Below are 22,237 nucleotides of genomic sequence, written 5' to 3' on the forward strand. Positions count from 1 at the left end.
GAGAGGAGAGGAAGGAAGGATGGAAGAATGGACTTCTTAAAGGGTGGAAAGATAGAGGGAAGGATGGAGAGAGAGCTCAACAGTTCTCCACTTCTGCTTCTGAGAGGATCACTGGAACTGAAGTGATTCCCTTGACCGTGAGGGAAGAAATGGATAAAAAAGGTCCCAAAGCAATCTGCCTGAGAGACAGAGCAACCTTAACGTTATATCAGCTCTGAAATAAATTAAAAGAGGGGAAGGCTGAATCTAGTCCAAAAGACAATTCACAGCTATGGATAAGCAAATAAGAAACCAACACACAAACCACTTCGTAAATTAACCTATAATAAAATCAAAGAAATTCAAAGAACAAGCAACACAAAGGTATGAGATTTCAGCACTGGAAGACAGAAAACAGACACACACAACATGCCCCTGCCTCCGTTTCTAGACCCAACTCCTTGTCAGTAGCCCTGCAAGCTTTGTGACAATAGAGGGGCGAGTAACCATGGACTGCAACCATTTAAAAAAAAAAAAAAAAAGAAGAAGAAGAAGACTGTTGGTGGACTATAAACTCCAAAAGTCACAGATTGACTCTTTTTTTAATACCCTAAAACAAAAGTCTACACATCTTAAGAATGAATTCAAAATACAGTGGATTGGTTCAGTTGTTTATTCAGCAAGTACATAGAAATTACACAGTATGTGCCAGGTTCTATGCTAGATATTTAACCTCAAAAATGACAGATTTGATTTTATTCATTAGGTGGCATCAGAATTATTAGAAGTAGGGTCCTATAATCCCATCTAGTCACATGATCTAAAACACACAAAGGACTACAATTAGAATCTTTATGAAGTCTGTGAAGCACTAGATCAAAATAAAAGCTTACTAAGACTCCAAGTGAAAATCAACTGCTGCTCCTGGCAGGAAAAGAAACAGAGGTGAACACGAAGGAGAATATGACGCACAAAAGTGGAAGTATAAACATAGTTTGCCATGTTCTGATTCATTTCACTCTTTTCCAAGAAGAGATAATAAAGAAAATGCTAAGCAGCAATATATGAATTTTATAGCAAAGAATCTTCTGCCAACTGTTTCAACACATTATAATCACACTGAGTAATCTGCAAAACTGGAAGAATCTATCTTGTCTTTATTAAAGTCTTCCTAGATTATTTTTTAGAGCTTAAAACGTTAATAAAATGATTTGAAACTGTTGATCTTATGAATTCTATTATTTTAAAAACATCATTTTTAACATAGTGGCTTTTAAAAGTCTTGACCATACTCTTATAATAAAATCTCCGTCTCCTTTAGCTAAATAAATCATAAAGACACAAAATTATAAGGGTAGCAATCCTCCTACTCATAAGGATCCATAAAAGTATCAGCATGTTCTCAGAACAAAAAACACTAAAGGATTTTTGTCCAAGAAAATATTACAAAAATTCATTCTAAAAAAATTATTATGTCACACATCTTTGTAAAGTAAAAACAGGCTAAGGTAGCTGTGCTGAAGACATACCTCATATTCAGCTGTATTGACTGTTAAGGAAGGAACCAGAGAAAACAGTTCACTCAGAGTCTTCAAAATGAGAGGTCTTGTGTCACAACTCAACTTCGGAGAGAGGGCTTTCCAAGTAGAGCGAATACAAACAACCTGTGAAGCAGATTGAAGAAGTCAATATCTAACAAAACTCCAACTCACATCCAGGCATTAATTAAGAATATTGTATTTTATTATATAGAGACAAGAACAAGAACATTCCTAGAAGAAGTTACTACCTCTCAAAAGAAAACTGTAATATAAGCTATTGAAAATCCAGCCTGCCTGTGTCAAAAATCCAGCTTTTTGACTGCTTTGTTTTGGTTACCCAAGTATAGAACCTCCCTTCTCTTGCTCCCTCCTTTTCTCTCTCATACATACACACACCCTACATGCATACAAAATTCACTCCAGATCAACAGAAGAACCATTCTGTAAAATGAAAGCAAGTAAGATGATGCTAGCACATTCTAAAACCAGGTATGTATAGGTCCTGTAGTTTTTCAGTCTCACTGAAATTACATCACCACCCAGAAAACTGGGATATTAACATATATAAATCATACATTCTCAATCCAAAGCACCTTGCAAGCTTTTAAAGGAGATGGGAGAATAATTATATTACTTAGAATAACAATTTAAGACTTTCTTAAGTTCAATTTCAACTACAACAGATGATTTTTTTCACTAATAGGTATTTTATTAAAATTTTAAAACTCAGGCAGGAAGAGTGCCAACATGGATCAATTAGATAGTTTAACCAGGATTAACCTTTCTAAAATACTTCAATCTCTTCTCTTGAGCTGCAATTAATATACACAATTTCTCTCCATCTACAAAAATAAATTATTTAGAAAAACTACAAGAGGCAGTAAGTAAAAAGATGTCAAAGATAAATGAATAATATATACTTAAAAGATACAGATAACTAAGAGGCTCAAAGAAAAAGATAGCAGATAGAGTATCTCCCAGAAAATGAATTTAGTGGTTTTGCTCTTATTTTCTACTTTCTATAAATTGGTGGAAAAAAACAATGGTTTTTGACTTGGAATCCACTACGTGATCTGAATTTAACCAACATTTACTAATGGCAGTCATGTCAGTAGACACATTGACAATGTTACAGAGCTGGGGCCTTCCAAAGAATGAGGTGGCGTGGATACTCCTCCTTCAAACTCTGATTCTTGCAATCAAGTCAGAAAGATATCAGACTTGTCAACATGTCACCTAGAATAACAGGAATTAGTTTGAAGGAACAGGAAAAGGGGCCAGTCTCAAGGGAGAAAGTGGATTCACTGAGAGGGGAGAGGACAGTGTGTCTTCCCTACACTCCAGTTTTACTGGGGATCCCAGAGAAGTTTCCAGAGTCCCATCCAGGTCCACCTCTTGACTTTTGACTGACAGAAGTCTGACATCAGACTCTCAAGTCCCCAATGCCCTGACAACTCTAGGTCACTAGCCCATGCTGACCAGCTTGAATTGGAATCTTAGCCATTAATTCTTACAGAGTTCATGATTAGGAGGAACTATCCTAATCTCCCCGAGTTTTGGGATCTGGTCTATGAAAAGGCACACAAAGTCTCCTCACCTTGAGGGTAACTTGGGTTCCTCTTATCAACATTATTTCATGCCTGCATTTCTCCTGCAAGTGACAGTAGTTTGCTGAGGAATGTGACATAGTCTGTCCACTTAAGCCAGACAAGGCTTCAGGTAAATTGCTTCTTGAAAAATAAAGCAAGTGGGGCCTAGTTACAGGATCATTCTCTCAACCTTGTGTTCCCACCATTTGCATCTGTCTCCTAACAACACCAAGAAATAACTCTGATATCACAAATCATGAGGGTTTGAAATTTTTTTTTCTCTGAAAAGCTACCAATCCAGCACAGTACTAAGAGGAAGAATATATTATAAAACACAAACTAACCTTTCAAAGAACTTACCAACTTACTGGAAAAAAAATTAAAGAGAGAGAAAGAGAAAAGTCTGTGATTCTAAATTATTAAAAAACCAAAAGGTACTTGATTCGGGTCTGAACTATCGTCAAGAGAAAATAATTTCAAAAGGAATCCAGAGAGGAGAGAAATATCACTGGGTAGGACTCACCAGGGACAGCATCGAGAGAGGGTGAGTTCTGAGATAAAACCTGAAGAAGGAATGGACAGAAATCACGCAGATGCGCCACAAGGACAGGGAACACATAAACCAAGCCAAAATGCACAAAAGGCTGAGTGCTAGTAGGGAAAGGCTGGCAGATGGCAGAATACCTGGAATACTGGCACCTTTAGGGACTTCTGAGTTGAGCAGCACACAGAAAGAAAGGCCACTCATGAAAGATTCACATGGTCATCTTACAGCCAAAGCTAAGGCAGTTGTCCTGGCTCCCTCACTCTGGTTATTATTTCTCACTAGTCTCTAATATATAAACAAATCTCCAAAATTTTCTCCACCCAAAAATTCAATGAACTCACTAATTATGCTTGCTTATGCCTTAGTTTAAATGTCTATCTAATTCCAGCCTGTGCTGTTTCAAGATCTAGTTTAAGTCCCACTTCCTCAGGTAAGTTTTCCTCTGAAATTCGAGTCTGAATAGTGCGGATGGGAAATCAGAGGTAGATAATAAAAAATGAAAAGAACTTTGGGAATGAATTGAAAACTGAGATGTCTAGGTCCTGGAGATCTGCACAAATGGTAGCAACATTAAAAACTGAAGGAAACCAGAAGGAAGAGCATATTTGCAGGAGATGGAGTAGAGGAGTTCAGTTTGAGATAGGTTTAATTGGAGTTGATGGGCAACTTCACCAAGAAATATCCTACAGGTAAGAGAAAAGACTACAACTCAGATATAAGGTGGGTCAACAATATCTTTGTCATTTGAACATTTCTATAAATCAAGATATCACAAGGAGGTGTCCCTCACACTGCCACAAACATTACAATCCACTTAGTAGGGTTGGTCAAAAAGATCTCCGGCCAAATAGTATAAGGAAAATCCTGCCCTTTCCATCAAAAGGGGTAAGCACACATACTCAGAAGATTTTCAAGGATTTCAAAAACTTTAAGTCTTCTTCCTACAAAGTTTGAAAACTAATGCCTAAAATGGTTCTCCAGACTGTGAAAAAATATTCCAGAATCCCAGCCATACGCATGGCCTCAAACATCATCAGGTATACCTGGCAAGGAATACCTGTAAACCCAACTTGCCACACAAAAGTAAGAGCAGGAATGCCTCTGGTACAGGGGACTGCCTTCTCTGACCCTCTGAGCATCCAATCTCAGCTAGCCTTAACTAGATCTTAGAGATCTGGCCCTAAGTCTCCCTGGATTCAACCCATTACCATCTCACTATGAGTCTCCTTGAAGCTTGTAGATCTAGTCCTCTATCAAACCACATCAGATTAGTCTGGCTTATACTGGCTTATTCTGAATCTACTGCTCATGTCTAGTCTATAATCAAAAAGCAGATTGACTTCTTGTTCCAGAAATATGGCATAGAACATGCAAAATGACTGAAAAAATAGAAAATGTTACTATACAGTTGAGATGAAAAGAAAAAACAAAGATAAAGTGTACAATCCATTGGATTTTAAAATACCCAAAGTTATACAACTATCACAGTCGATTTTAAAACATTTTCCTTACTCCCATAAAAACAATAACAACAACAAAAGCCTGTTCATTACTCTCCATTTTGCCCCTGGCCCCCAGCTCTTCCAGGCCTAGGCAACCATAAATATACTGTGGGTTTCCATAAATTTGCCCAATCTAAACCTTTCCTATAAATGGAATCATATGATATCATATGGTCTTCTGTAATGACTCCTTTCTCCTAGCATACTGTTCTCCAGGTTCATCCACGCTGTTGTTCCATATATTAATACTTTTTATTTCTGCATAATATTCCACTCAGTTTATACACTTTTTTGTATTTTTTTTAACTTTTTGGTGTATTTATTACAAAATGAAAGGTTAAAAAAGTAATGGGGAGGGTGAAGCACCAAAGAAATAATGGCTAAGAATTTCCATAATTAGTAAAAGACATAAATCTCTAATTGGAGTCCTAAGTAAGATTTTAAAAGTTTCCTTTTATTAAATACATTATACTATGACTGTTAAACACTGAAAATAGTCTCAAAGTTAAAAAGCAAAAAATACAGACTATCAAAAACAATTGAGAACAACAACACACTTTTCAAAATTAATGACATCAGAAAACCACGCAAAAAAAATCTTAAATGTGCTGAGGAAACTGTCAGCCTATGATGCAAAATCCATCATTCAACAAAACAAAACACATCATTATCCAAAGTACATGTATGAAGACATGAATTGGTGTGAACATACTTTATATATATATACAGAGATATGAAAAATTGTGTTCTATATGTGTAATAAGAATTGTGATGCATTCTGCTGTCATGCATTTAGAAAATAAAAACAATTAAAAAATGCAAAACAATAAATACCCAAAATGAGGAATACCTAGAAATCACACACACATAACATATTAATCTCCATGTACAAATGACTCAGTAATTCAGTTTGTTCAATTTTGGAGAGACTCATCCCATTCCAAGTGTTTACATTATGCATATTTTGTTGCTAGAGGAGAATTACACTTTTCTCACATTACTCCTCCACAAGAGTCTTAGCAAAACATAGTACAGATTAAGGAGACCCTACTCAGTGTGATGTACTGGGCAGAGCATATGACTAGAGTCAAAAACCCCAGGACTCCTATTTAACTGCATGGCTATGGCAACATCATTAATCTCCCTCAGTCTTTTCCCCAGCTGCAAAATGGAAATAACACTAGTAACACCTGCTTTAATGTATAGCACAAGGTTAACAATAAAGGACATAGTGAGACGATTGTATGCAAATGTGCTTTATACACTGAAGTTTTTTAGTTATTGCTGTTATAACCAATGGAAAAAATAAGAAATCCCAGAAGAATCAGAGCCTTTGCTTCCAATTCCTGTGCTATGAAAATGACTTTGTTCCTACACAGAGGAACAGATAGCTATCTCCTAATTTTACTTTCAAAAGCTATTTCTAGAAATTCCTGAGAACAGTCTACTCTCTTTGTCCTGATTCTTTACTCCAACAGAGGGAAAGCTTTATTAAAAAAAAAAAAAAAAAAAAAAAAAAAAACCTTTAGGCTATGAAAATTACCTTATTTGCCTCTTTCTTCATGAAGGTAAAAGAAGCTCCCTCCACAATTAAAGAACTCAAGGCATCATCACACAGTGAAGCCCTCTCAAGCTAATTCGGCAAACACAATTCATACAATAACGGGGGACAAGAGGGAGTTTAAAGAGACACAATCAATGGAGCAGAAACAATGGGAAAAATAACATTCTTTCTTATCCTAATAAATGGGGTTAAAGGTTGTAAGTATTAAAAAAAATGACTAGCACAGGTTTGTTTAGGCAATTTCACAGTCTTTTATGTCTGAGACTAGTTTATTATGAAGGCAGTGTTGTAGGGAAAAAAATAAATGGTATAAATAATTGAGTTGCCTTTGGTTAAGTCCCTCATAATCTAAAGGACTATAATCCTAATGATTTTCTATTATAGTTGTTCAACTTTAGTCCAGTTCATGCAAACATGAAGCATATATCTGAACAACCAACTATAGCTTAGTGAATCAAAATTATTTGTTCTTGTGGTAACACTACTCTGATATTAACAACCACTAACATCACCATGGCACCTCCAAAAGAACAGACTCCTTACAACATTCTGTATTTCTGAGAAACTATTGGTGCTTTGCAGTACATACTTACAATTCTAATATGTGAGAAGAGACAGAGATATTCATTAAACAGATTGATTTAAACTATCAAGGCACCTGGGGGACCCACTACTCAATGACCTGGAATACTAGGTTTCTTTTTTATTCCCCCAGTTGAGAAGCTCCAGGTTCCTTAAGATACCTCCCTGAGGGGAACAATAGCTTCCAATGCAAACTCCATTGATTTCTCTGCAGGAACAGAAAGAATGACATGAAGAGTTCTCTACAGGGACATTCACTTTTTCCTTTTGCTAGAGCCTATTAATTATCTATTAATTAAAATTAAATAGATTAATTATCTATTTCTTGGTGGACATTCCTCTGGTATGGGCTAGCAAATCCAAAGAATGTTTAAAAAATATTCTCTGGCAAGAACTGATTAGAGCTTTATTCCCCTCAGATAACCAGATGAGTTGGAGGTGGGTATCTCTTTCCCCATAAATGGAGGTTAGACTCCAAGGTGATAAAAGAAAATAACAGGAACTCAAATAACATAATTTAAGACTCAAAAACCCAAACTACTGGAAAGTTGTTCAGCAGATTGAAAATTAAAAAGCAAAACAAATCCGGTATCTACCAGCAATAAGATTGAATTATTATCCATCTAAATTTTAAAAAGTTGCAAAACATATATATCATGAGAATACTATAGAAATACTGAGAAACATAGTTTATTGCCATTTAAAATTGAAAAATTAATATCACATACATAAAAATAATTGATGACTTAAGCAATCAGAGGTATAAAAAGAGGTATAAAAAGACTTTCGGAAGCAATTTTTAGCTACAGAGTAGTAACCAATGTTGACAGTTACTGAAACTTAACTTGACTAGATGTCCAATGAAGATCATTCTTCTGCCCCCATCTCCCACCCTGTACTTGTGCATAGATCTGGGGATAACAATAGCAAGTTCAGGCTTCCAGGCCTGACTGACACAGATCTACCTACAGTCTCCTAACAACAAGAAGGAAACATACCTGTCCCCATCTCACTGAAGCAACAAGCTCCTCCTTAAGAACAATCAAAACTAAAGAAAAAAACCTGTAATCTACAATTTCAACAGCGGGGAGAAGTAAATTCGGCAGGCTTTTTTTTTTTTTTTTTAATCTTTTTAGGAATTATTTTGTTTTTCAGTAATAGAAATCAAGAGAAACTACTCAACATAGAAGGCACTTCCCACAGGAAAAAATATGTTGAATGAATGACTGGCATTAATTGACACACTAGAATCTAACACAGGGCTCATCCCTGTTTCTGTCAGGGCAGAATTAATATTTTAGACTTGGAGGGCCACCTAGTCTCCGTCACAACTACTAAACTCTGCCATTGTAGCATGAAAACAGCCACAGACAATAAACAATGGGCATGTCTGTTTTCTAATAAAAATTTACTTACAGCCTTACTTTCACCAACTCCTGGACCCAGAATATGTGTTTGGTAACCAGATACAATTTAGCAATTAGATTACACCAGTTGCTTCCTTAACTTTAATGTACATATGAATCTCCTGTGGGGAAAAGATCTAGTTTTAACATGGATTCTGATTCAGTGCCTGTGGAGCAGAGACTAAGATTCTTAATTTGCAACAAGTTCTCAGGTGACATAGAAGCTGCTGATTAGAAAACCATACAACTTTGAGTTACAAGATACTAAACTTTACTGGTGAATTTAACTCAGAAATTCAAAACAGGGAGGAAATTAGAAGTGAGACAACAATAAGTCCTGGATTTTACTGAAATAGTTCCAATATCAAGGATTCTGATGCATTGCCCCATAAGAATCAAACTGAATGAATTCCAAAGTTCACCTTCCATGCTGCCCTTCCACTTGAAAGAGGCATAATGATGATGTCTGCACACATATGCTAACATTTAGTTTTAGAAACAGGGATATCATTTTCTAACCCTTTTTTTTAAATAGTAAAGATTTAAAAATGTTTACTACATAAACACAACTAAATAATACTTTCAAACAAACTGATAGTTTTAGACATTATTTCAAGGTGATAATTTTTATACCTTTATTTATTTTTTGTAATGTGGTGCTGAAAATCAAACCCAGTGCCTCCCACATGCTAGGCAAGCGCCCTAACACTGAGCTACAACCCCAGCCCTCAAGGTACTAACTTTTGAAATTATTCATGCAGACTGAACATTCAATGGAAAAGTTTTCACTGAAGCCAGATGACATAAACCCTGAGAAGTAAAACAACTTAAAAATATCTACTCAGTCCTACTTTCAAAGGACTCAGATTTATTAATTTGTTTGTTTTTTTCAGTTCAAGAAATGTGAACTGCCGCAGTCCGGCTGCAGCAAAATAACTGGGGGGTGACAAGGAACTTGTGAAGATTGATAAAGCAGGAGAGGGAGCCATTTATTGTAGGACAGGAGGGGTATATATACATAACTGAATACACAGCTTAACTTAATTAACATAAACTAGATACAGCAGTCAACCAATAAGGAATCCTCATCATAATGATTACACACAGCTTAACTTAATTGACATAATCTAGACACAGCAGTCATCAAGGAATCTATATCATCTTAATGTCTCACTGGTGTTACTTCTCAAACCACTCCCTCTGGCAAAATGCCAGGCGCCATCTTGATTTGTTTACGGACCCTAACAGTGAACAACTGCAATGAACAAGGTTCTAAGCTGTGCCCTTGGAGGAAAAGAAGAAGGAAAAAAAAAAAAAGATTGTAAAACATGCCTTTTACCTTAAGGAGCTCACCAGGTGATAGTGATGTGTAACCATGCATTACAAAACCTTGGACTGAGAGAAATTGCCAAAGTTAGAAGGTAGATACAGAAAGAAAAAGTACTTGGTAAAGAAGAGAGCAAGCATGAAAAAGGAATTCCTGGAGGGGATCATATTGAAGAGTGATTATGCACCAGACATGCTTACATCTATTTCTTTTCCAATTTTACCAACTTAATCAAATATGATGAAAGAAAGTAATGTTCACAACATAATGCATGGCAGGCAGGAATAATTTTTGCAATTCCTTGAAGAGTTTTGAAAAATTATAGAAGTTAGCATCCAAAATCATAAGTCTAAGGGTACCCATAGACTTGTCTTCTAACAGAGTAAAACATTGCCAATTTAGAACAAAACTACTGAAACACTCCACTAAGTTTACATAACTAGATAAAATGCCATAGCAATTTTATGTCTACCATTATCCATTTTATAAAATATATATGAAAAATGTCTTAACACTCAAAATTTTATATAATGATCTTTTCTTTCAAAATTGCATTTCCATTCCAATTCATTCTCAGAGTTTTATCCAAATATATTGTTATGGTTGAAAGTCTGCTATTGATCCCCTGCCATATGCCTCTACAACAAAAAATAATGTATATAAATGTATTTTTATTTCCTTAAACCATGAGACTTAGTTTTTTAAATTTGAGTTGCATTATCGTTATAATTACTAACACAATTAATCAAAATATAAGCATATTCCAAATGTTATTAAGTAATCACTAAACATAAAAGGTTAAAAAAAATCAGAAATGACAATGGTTTTGATGGGAAGAGAGAGATGATGATTTGATTTAAAAATGCTTCTCCAGGGCAGGGGAATTAGCTCACTAGAAGAGCTCTTAACTAGCATAGATGAGACCCTGGATACAATCCCCAGTACTACAAAAAAGAAAGGAAAAACCTTCCTCTTATTTTGAATTGTCCCATTGTTTGATGCTCTGGAAGTTTTACACCTTAGAGCAATAAACTAAGAAAGATGTGCCATGAGTAGAGCTGTGTCTTCCTTTTATAAAGTAGAAAGGAGGCAATTATGAAAGGAGAGTTGAGAAAGGAGAAATAGTGTGATCTCAGGCAGATAAGTGTTACTGAAGAGTGCAGAATGAAATTAAAGGCCTAGTTGGCTCAAACTAACCACAGCTGCTTATCCCTTGGAAAATCTTCAAATGCCTCCAGTCCTCCAGTTTGGAAACCACTGATATGATTAATTGTCCAGTGCAAATTACAGACACTGATTGCTTGGACCCACGTTTCTTGAGAGCATAGCAAATTCAAACCACTCTGAAGCAAATACTAAAGAGCTGAAAATTAAAGTTCTATGTAAAAAATCCCACAAGTTTCAATGAGCTATTAATGTCATCCTAAATTATTCTCAGAAGTCTGCATTGCAAGTGACTATTTTGGAAAAACCTAAACAAAGCAGAAGAACCAAGGAAGCAGAGGTGTCCTGGAGTCCTGGAGAGGAGGGAGCTGCTCATAACCAAAGCTTTTCATAGCTCTTTTTACTTAAAAGAAGGGAAGAAAATTGGAAACAAGAGCATTGGCTTTGCCATTAACAGAAATCCTTCGTTTTTCCAAAATACACACAAAACAAGCCACCTTTTGTTTCAACTGTTCTGTTTATTTAAAAAAAAAAAAAAAACGACATTAAGAGAATAGGAAGGCAATGCTTCCTTTTCCCCAACTCAAACCCAGTTGTCCATTTGCATTGGAAATGGACATTCCACAAGAGAAAATTCATTCACTGTATTACACTCATGTGCTCATACAATGAGATGCCAAAAATGGATTATCAACACAACGTGGTGCCCCAATAAATTGCTGGCTGAAAAACTAGGTTACAAAATACTATATATAATAATCTTATCCCTTTTTCATTATTGTACACATGATGGTTATCTTGGTGGTTTGTATCTGATTTTTAATCTCCTTTTAGTCTTCCATAATTTTTATCACTTTTTAATTTCTTTTTAGTTATATACAAACATCAGGACATACCCCAATATTATCACAAAGGTATGGAACTCAACCTGCTCCAATTCAGTTCCCAGCACTTTCCACCCACCACGGATTTCCTGCTCCCTTTCCTCCACTCCATGGGTTTCCTTCAATCCACTTACAGTTAACTGGGTTTTTTCTCTTATTGTTTGTTTTTTAATTAATGTCCCATGGACACACCTGATGCTGGGACCCACCATGCCACATCCATGCATGTACATGACAGTTCAGTCAGATTCATTCCATTATTCTTCCCTTTTCCTGTCCCTTCTTCCTCCTCTTCAATCCCCTTTGTCTACTCTACAGATCTTTCCTCTATTTTGATAAAATTCCCTCTCCCTTTTTTCCTTTCTATTTTTAATCCCCTCCCCTCCCTGCCACTCCCCCATCACCATTTTGGATTCACTTCCACATATCAGAGAAAACATTCAACCTTTGACTTTTTGGGGATTGGCTAATTTCACTTAACACAATAGTCTCCAGATCTTTCCATTTACCAGCAAATGTCATAATGTCATCCTTCTTTATGTCTCTATTGTGTATAATAATAACCACATTTTCTTTATCCATTCAATCTGTTAAAGGGCATCTGGGTTGGTGCCATAGCTTTCCTATTGTAAATTGTGCTGCTAAAAACATCAATGTGGCTATGTCACTATGTAATATGCCAATTTTAGACCTAGGAGTAGTCTCCCATAATTTCTCACTTTCCTACAATACATATAGAATATTTGAGTCATACTTTGAAGGAAATATATACTCATTTTATTACTTTGTTCCTCGATCATTTTTCTATAACTAAGTTTTATTTCTCTATTTCTCCATACCTTAAATAATGCTTTATTTTCATCTGACATCTAAAATGACCATATTTTAAAATGACAATTGGCAAAGTGATCATTCTTTATTTCCTAAGAACTGACATTTATGGGTTTTTTTTTCCTATCCACCTACTTAAATTTCATCTTACAGAGAAATTTGAAAGTTTACTATAGCTATTCTTATTTTACAAAACAGAGCCAAATCTCTTTTACTATACATGAAAAACCTAACATAATTTCAAGGATATTTTATACCATCCTATTGATTAGACATGATTACTATCTCTCCTTCCCCAAAACAAAGCATAACAATAAGTGTTCCTGTCACATCAATTAAATATATGTCTGGTGGTAACTACATGATCCACAAACATACACCAGGAAGGTACTGAAAAAAAATAAAAAACATTAAGTATATGTACTAGAAGAGTTTCTTGTAAGGTTGCAAAAAATATAATAAATAGTGGTATCAGAAGGTATAAATACTACAACATGCATGAATACTAAAAATGTGTAATGTTAGAGAAGCCTATGAAATGTCCCAATCAAGCAAATCTATAGAGAGAGGAAGTAGATTATTGGTTGTGCTTGGAAGGAAGGGAGGACAGGCAAAGATGGAGGCACTGGAAGCCAATAGCTAATGGGTACCAAGTTGGTTTTGGGAAATGATGAAAATGTTCCAAACTTAATGGAGGTGATGTTTGAACAGCTCTGTGGATATAACAAAAATCATTGAATTGTATGTATGCTTTAAAAGGGTAAACTTTATTAGATATGTATTTTATCTCAATGAAGTTCTTTACAAAAAAAAAAAAAATGCTTGGATTCAGCATGACCCAGGGGAACAAATGTTTTGGCATCAGAGAAATCTAGGTTCAACCCTTGCCTGTGCTTTCTTTTTCTTCATCTGAAAAATGAATATTAATACTAACCCCATAAGGTGACTATGAAGATGCTTGTAAAAAGGCTTATTAGAGTTATTGGCAATGGGTAAGCACTTAAGTGTTTGCTCTCGGCATTAATATTAAGATTACATTTTGTTTTAAACTCTGTCTTAGGTAAATTTCCAAAGACAATATTGGGCTGGCTGCACTCATCACAGTTCAACTTTGATGACTGTAACTGGCCTTGTTACATTAATCAACACCTCTCCTAGAGCCTGAGGAGCTTTGAGATCTAGTGTGTTCACTGGGCACCTGATTCATGCAACAGTGCCAGCTGCATCTACCATGAAGCTCCCATATATATCATCATTTGGAAAAGCACCTGGGCCAAGTGAAGTATGAAGATTTTAAAAGCTCTTTTTCCACCTTTATGCTTTTATCCACACTTTTATATAATGAACTTTTAGTTGCTACAAGAGTTTGGGTTTGAAGTTAACAAGGCCAGCAAAAGGAAATGAGAAGCACCAGGATATTGGCTCCTCCCACCTAGGTTGGCTCTGGTTTTAAGCTTTCAGAAAGGGAAATAAAAGAGATCTGTAAGTTTCCTTTGACTCTATTCAGCCTAACCTCCAGGGTAGGAAAAAGGCAAGACTGGGCAGAAATCTATCACAGGAATAAAGAGCATGCATGTCTCCAAAGCAGTTTCTGACTTTTAACCTGCAGAAATCCAAGTATGAGGTGGTTTCTTTGGTACATGCCTATAATCCTAGCTACTGGGGAGACTGGGGCAGGAGGTCTGAAGTCTCCTTTCTCCCAACTCCCAGCCCCTGTACCAGAAGAAAATAAGCATAAATTTCTATTGCAAAAATAATAATAATAAAAGCTTAATATTTCCTTCTATTTTCTCATTTATGTTAATGCAACATAAAGCTTATCCTCAGGTAAATCTAATAACCAAGTCATCAGTACTGCCTAATTTTGTCAGCATTTGCACGAGGCTCTCACATAGTACATAACTGAAAGGATCAGTAATTTAGTTGAAATGATCAACCATGTTTTCCCAAAACAAATATCAAAACACATACAAAAAATTTATATCCTATATAGAAGAGCGTAAAGGGAAAGCAGCAGCTCCCTATAATGCAGGTAGAAGTTCACATGGGCGAAAGCTTTATGGACGATCACTATCATTATATGAACTAGAAACTCCACTACTAAAAATTTATTATAAGCAAATATTAGAGATAAGTGCTAAGGTTTAACTCTAAGGATAATCACTGATAACACTATAAAGGATAATAAAAAATTGGAAACAAAATATCCAACAATCTTAGACTTAGTAAAAGGACAATATGTACAATGTAAAGTGACAAATCATATAGCCCATTAAAAATATTCATATCACCAGGAAAAGATGTACATAGTACACTAAGAAGAAAAGTATACTAAATATAGTTGGTAAAATCTTACCTTTGAAAATTTCTATAGATTATATATAAACATTAATTAATAATATTAATAATATTAATACAGAAAAGGTTACAAAATTACATATGGAAAACTGTTATGAATAGCTCTGTATAATGATATTATGAACAACTTTTTTTCTAATTTTATTAACATATTTTCTGATTTTTTAATAATCATGCTATATGATAAAATATATTAAAAATCAATATGCATATTCTAAAAAACATAAATTTATTGAGACAGTGGGAAAGAAAATGTGAAATCAGGGCTTTCATGGGCAATTCAAGATGTTACATAAACAAGAAGTCATTGAAATTTTATAGTAAGCCAAGCCCTCTATTAAGAGCCAGGACCAGAAATAGAGAAGAGATTATGCCCTCAAAGTAGCTCACAGGTCACACGCATGGAAACAAACATTTATAGTAAGTGTCATGATGCTCAAATATAAAGGGAGGCCACAAGGCCAAGAGGGAAGGACACAAACATAAAAGATGAGGAAGTTTCACAAAGGAGAAACACCAATCACTCAATAAATCCTCCGTGTTAACGTCATTACTAATTTAACATCCAGGAAATGCATTACTAACAATAAGAATTTTAATGACATTCTTAGATTAGTATAAACCCTCTAAATTTATAAAGCAACTTGTTATTCTTGCTTTGTATAATTTTTCATAATTACAAATAATAAGTATCTGAATTGCAAAAGGGCCGTATATTGAGGGCCCTCGATTTAGACCAGAAGTTTCCTGAGTAAAATCTACATCTGCCCTTTACATCACTGTATCTCTAATATCTAACAATTCATACAAATTGAATTTAGTGAATAAACATGAATCAAAAAATATAAATTAAAACTGTCATTTGGTTTGATGGCTTATTACTACTTTGGGTGATTATGAATAACGCTGCTATGAATATTTGTGTACAGATTTTTGTGCGGACATGTTTTAATGTCTCATGGGTACATCCCCAGGAATGAATTTTCCAGGTTATCTGGTAACTCAGTGATTAACTTTTGAAGAAACTGGGTTGGTTGGCTTAGAAAGCAGGTTCTCTTACCTGGCCCAACGATGGCTTCATTTACAACTCAGGATCTCTTTAATACTTCTCTACAACTGAAGATTCTACCCTCACCAACTCTAAGTGGTTCTTAAGTTTTCCAGGGCTACATATTGTCTTTCCAGCATGAAGCCATTCTTTTTCAATTCTTTTTATTTATCAAGTGGCAGCACTACTAGTAAAAACTTTTTGGCACACCAGCATGTATATATACATTTTTATATGTTGTAAACATAAAATATGGGGAAAAATATTAAAGTAAAAAAAATTTGAAACAACTATCTTTAATAAAAGGAAAATGCAAAACATCATTAAATGATCTTTGAACCTCCATGTGGTACAAATATAGTTTAGGGACAATATTAATCTCAGTACAAAATACTGTATATAAATATAATCTTCCAATACACACATGAAAATATGGCTCACCACAAAAGTCACTAGGGAAAAGCAAAACCAAGACCACTACATCGTATCTGACAGGACAGCTGTAACAAAATATGTTATTGAGAATGAGGAGAAATGTCTCATACATTCCCTATAAGAATCCAAAATGGTGCAACCACATCGAAAAAACATTTGATAGTTCCTCAAAAACAAAAACGAGCAATAATTATATGATATAGGAAGCCCATTCCCAGGGATATTCCTAAAAAAAGCACAGACATGTGTCTACACAAAAATCTATACACAAATATTCAATAGCAGCATTATCAATCATAACACAAACATAGAAACAACCCAAATGTCCATTAAGTGATTAACTCAGATAAAATGTGATATAGCCATAAAATGGAATATTATTCAGCCACTTAAAAAATTAAGTTCTAATGAACCTTGACAATATCATGCTATATAAAAGAGGTCAGATACAAAAGATTATATATTATAAAATTCCGCTTACATGAAAAGTTCAGAATAGGCAAATCCGTAGAGACAGAAAGTAGTTGTCAGGGATTGTGGGAAGAGGGAAATTCTAGTGACTGCTCACGAATGTGAGTTTTTTTTGTATTAATTTTCTACAGCTATTGCAACAAATGATCATAAGCCAGGTGCAGTAGCACACACCTATAATCCCAGCAGCTTGAGAAGCTGAGGCAGGAGAACAACAAGTTCAAGGCCAACCTCAGCAATTCAGGGAGGTCCTAAGCTTTAGTGAGACCCTGTCTCAAAATAAAAAATAAAGGCCTGCAGATGTAGCTCAGTGGTAGGTTTAAAACAACACAAATTCATTCTCTTGCAGTTTTAGAAGCCTGAAGGCTGAGGTGAATTTCATGAGACTGTAATCAAACAAGTTGTTGTGGCTCCAGAGGAGAACCCATCTCCTCGCCTTCTCTTACCTTGGAAGCCACCTTTGTTCCTTAGTTCATGATGCCATCTTCACATACATCACCTTTTCTACTCCCCTCCCCCCCCCTTTCAGCAGTCACACCCTCTTCCTCCTCTTCTGTAGTCAAACATCTTATAGGGCCACTTCTTATTACATTTAGGTACCACCCAGATAACCCAGGATATTTAGCTTCAGATTCTTAACTGAATCACATCTTCAAGGACCCCTTTGTCCTATAGAGTAACATTTGCAGGTTTCTCAGTTAAAGAACTGAATATTTTTAGAAGCCATTACTCAGCCTACCTCAGGAATAAAGAAAATGTTCTATAGTTTGATAGTGGTGACTGATGCAAAACTTTGTGATATATTTAAAAACACCAAATTATACATTTAAAAGAATGAATTTTATAACATGTGACTCATATATCAATAAAGCTGATTTTTTTTTTCAAAGTCAGACTTGTCAGGAAAAAGAGTTGTTTTTACATGGTGCAAAACAAACAAACAAACAAAAAAAAAAGGCAAATAATTTGTGCATAGTTGTACTTAGATTAAATGGTGAAAATGAAGAAACTCCATAAAATAAAAGTTTACTGTGCCTCAGATAAATCTAACAAAAATCCATTTCTGGATTCAGCATAGCTAATAAAATGATTGATATTTACCTTATATATTCACTTATCTCACAGATCACAATGGATTACCATATCTAACAAAAGAGAGATGGTACTACAACCAGTCTTTCTTGTGGAACTGCTACTGCTCTTCCTGCAGATGCCTGGCTACTACAGGTGACATATAATGCTCTGAAGCATGTGCAGTTAAGGAAACCATAATCTGTATACAAATATTAATAAAGCTGAATTCTTCTCTTTTTAAAATCAAAGGTAAATAAGAAATATCACAATTTTTCTCATACCTCAGGACAAGCTTTATACAAACCACTTCAGGGACTGTTGCTCTGGGCAATGATACCAAATTTCACTATTGAACAATCAAGTCACTGTGGGACACATTTAAATAGAGTCTAGGCTTCATCTCTACAGGTTCTGATTCAATAGACTTAGCTATCCCAAAACTTTGGAGACCCTACTGTATACACTAAAACATCATTGCCATTCATTTTCCTATAAAATCCATAACATGGATAGAGGAGCTGAGATAAACAAGTGAAAGAGAAGGAAGCATACTCCAGTTGAAATTATAAGTGTTACATAAATGAAACAGGGTCAATGACATCCTTTTGTTTGACCTGTAATTCTACCATTTCAGATCAAAGTCATACGACCCTGTCAATTGTTTCAGCAAGCAAATTGCTCAAATGACAATTTACATAAGTAGAAGCAATGTGTCATGGCTCTGAAGCAAAAAGAATAGTGCCCCAGAGAACATTTTACTCACTGCTGAATTTAGAACCTAAGGCATAATACATTCCACCATGCTATTGTGAGACTTTTAATGAAGCTTTATTTAACAAAAAAAAAAAAAAAAAGAGTGTGGGCAAGGCTTATATAGTATGAAGTCATCTAAATCACAAAAGATAACTAGCATACACTCAAAACATTAAAAAAAGACTTCAGAATGACATCAACTAATATGAGAAATCCTTTTCTGTTAACTCTGAGAAGTCTCTCAGATTTAAAAAATAAATAAATAAGTTTTAAAAGAAAATGCCATTTGTTACCTCCTTTAAATACTACTTCTGGGTTTGTGCACATGTTATTAAAGCAGTCTGAGAAATTCCATGCCTATGGAGAGATTTATTGAAGTCTCACTCTTTTAATTCCAAATATTTCTTAAGCAAGTTAATGGCCTTTCACTAAATGCAATAAATGTGATTTTCATCATCTAATCAAGGTTAACTGCAATCAGGAATCACTAGTTTTCATAGAAATGAGCCTCTTAGTTTTCCTTTATCCTAGGCAGGAAGAAGGTAAGATACTTCCATTCTTTGGAAATATTTATATAGCACAGAAATGAGTTTAAGCAGCGCCCCTAACTAAGAATGCCATTTTTGATTAAACTATGATTCTAGGTCACTTGAGGGCATATGCTGAATAAAATGCTTTCTTAAATAGAACTATAAATTTCTTTGACGGTATCAAAACAAGACTTTTAGTCAGATCACAAAATCCAAAAGCCTTTCAAAACATTAATGTCATTTATTCTACTGCCCTCCTTCAGCGATTGTCTGTCTCTACCCCGTGTCCTCATTTACCGCCCCCCCAAAGAAAAATCTACTCCTTGTATAAGCTTAAACAAATATATTTTATTCACTGAAATGGCAGAATGGTACACAATTAGCATCATTTTAGTCATGTCATTATTTCCAGCTCAGTGGCATTTATTCAGATGAGCACAATTTGCAACCACTGAGCCAAACTCCTCTGATGTTAACTGGCATCATTAAAACCCTCCCAGTGTCCAATTCGTTTGATCTTTTAAAGAATGCCCTCCGTTTGTGACTGAGAGCCGGAAACTCACGGCTGGACACCCTGAACAGCGTTCATGTTCGGTCACAGACTACTCACATCACCAATAATCCTCAGAGACTGTGGTCCTGATTCAACTGAGAAAACTTTTCATACAAAAATTCTTTAAACACAAAATCAAGTTTAAACTGGTTTTACAATAACATACAGGGGGCAGGGGGAGATCCTAAATGTTACAGCTTCAAAAGCTGAGTTCACAGACTTTTAATAGTAAAGTGATTTAAAAGATCATAGCAAGTCGGGGAATGGCGAATGGCAGATGGCAAAGAACAAGGGATTGAAGGATAGAAGCAAAATCAGAAGTGATAGAACTTCAGAACCACAATTTTAAATTTTCCTACTACAAATACTTTCCTTAAAATTTTTTTAACCAATTAAAGAGTAGTAAAAAATCTAAATTATTTTCTATTTAAAAAAAAAAACATTTTTATTTCTCCACATATTTTACACATGGCTAGTATGTGGTGAACAGTATCCATTATATAAATGTAAATACAGGCAAAATTTTATTTTGAAAAGGAAAAACCATATTTAAAAATCTACTTGCAGGGAGATAAAGTAAATGTTATAATATCTACAAATGTTTAATAAAAGACAAGTTCCTGCTGTCTTTTTAAAGTTAAAAATAAGGCCAAACTACAACGTTCAACTGCAAAGAGTCATTGTGTGGTATATAAAAAGCTCAGCATGGAAATAGATTCAACAAATGTACAAAAAGAGTTTTCATGCCCAGGAAGAACTGAAGGCATCAAAAATAGGCCCCAACTACAAATAACAGAGCTCAGTTCAAAAAGACCAGCAAATTTATTCTCTAATGCATAGCAAATTAAACTTAATCAAAAACGCTGCAAGGTTAGACAGGCAATCTACCTTTAAAAGTCTCCACAAACAAAACATCACAACAACAAAAAGGTTCCTGAGTGAAATAAATACTCAAGACTCAGTAGGCGGCAGAAACCTTATTGTACATAGCTGAGAAAACCTGCCATCAAACAATGGATCACATTTCCATACTAAATTATATTTATCACGCTAAAAAATGCTTAAACAAAATGTAGGATTTCTATTGGCCATTTTTATATCACACTAACTGCCTAAAACCTTCCAAACCTGCTGAGTCCCATTGAAAATTGCTCCCACCCCCTGGTGCTCGAAAGGAGACCCTAGACAAAGGGTTAGAATGATGAGAGAGGGCACAGACAACTACCTTCCACCATGATTTCAGAAAGTAAATAAATAAAAGGGGATAGAATAGCCAAAACATAACCTTGGCACAGGGTATTTCCGGGGAAATCACTGCTGTGACAAATGGCCTGAAATGAACTCTTTGAGCGGTCAAGAATCCCCAGGAAAGGCCCCTCCCCTTCTTATCTATTGCTCAATTATACAATACTCTGCTTTGAAAATATAACACCCTCATGGAGCTGGGCAAGATGAAAGAGCTTCTCTTCATGATTCTGCAACGCCTATTAATTTTTGCTACAACAGACTCACAGCTGATTAAGGAAATATAGGGCTGGCACTGCCTCACATCCCTATCCTAAGAATTTAAGAGAGAAAAAGTTAAAAGTGAATGAGCCCTCTTTTTTAAGCACAATGCATTGATTTTCATTTCTGCACACACTATAAGCTGTTTCTTCTCCAACCCTGGGCAATTTGTTTAGACAGGGAGTTATTTTCCCCCTTGAAACATTAGTAGCAATGTTACTTGATTCCTAGGCAGTTACAGAATTATCTTTCAGGGATATTATGACTCATTCACTGCCACTTAGAGTCACTGATTTCTCAATGACTGAAGAAGCAGAACTTAAACTGTTCCCAAAGTACACTCACACTTTTATCACAATTGGTGAAGCAACATGATAGAGTAGGAAAAGCACAAATTATAATCAAATGAAAGCATTCAAATCTTTATGTTTCACATATTTCCATGTTAGTTGGATATGTGAGACTTTCTAAACTCATTAGTAAACATCATCCACAAAATTATTGTGATGTTTGATATAGGACATAACTTATACCAAATGATGAACATAGTAACATGCACTTTAAAAAACTAGCTTTTTGTTTGTTTTATGGAA

The 22,237-nt window shown here is 35.1% G+C and overlaps 1 protein-coding gene across 3 annotated transcripts in view; it reads right to left on the reverse strand.

Moving 5' to 3' along the window:
* FOCAD (focadhesin) overlaps positions 1-22,237 on the reverse strand; it is a 283,295-nt gene that overhangs the window by 114,859 nt on the left and 146,199 nt on the right. For all 3 annotated transcript variants that reach the window (XM_081282574.1, XM_081282573.1, XM_081282575.1), the window contains one exon: positions 1,509-1,643. In XM_081282574.1, the coding sequence (XP_081138700.1) occupies positions 1,509-1,643 (135 nt within the window). The remainder of the gene's footprint in view (positions 1-1,508; positions 1,644-22,237) is intronic.

Source organism: Spermophilus citellus (genome assembly GCF_964194105.1).
Source record: "Spermophilus citellus genome assembly, chromosome: 2".
Classification (NCBI taxonomy): Eukaryota; Metazoa; Chordata; class Mammalia; order Rodentia; family Sciuridae; genus Spermophilus; species Spermophilus citellus.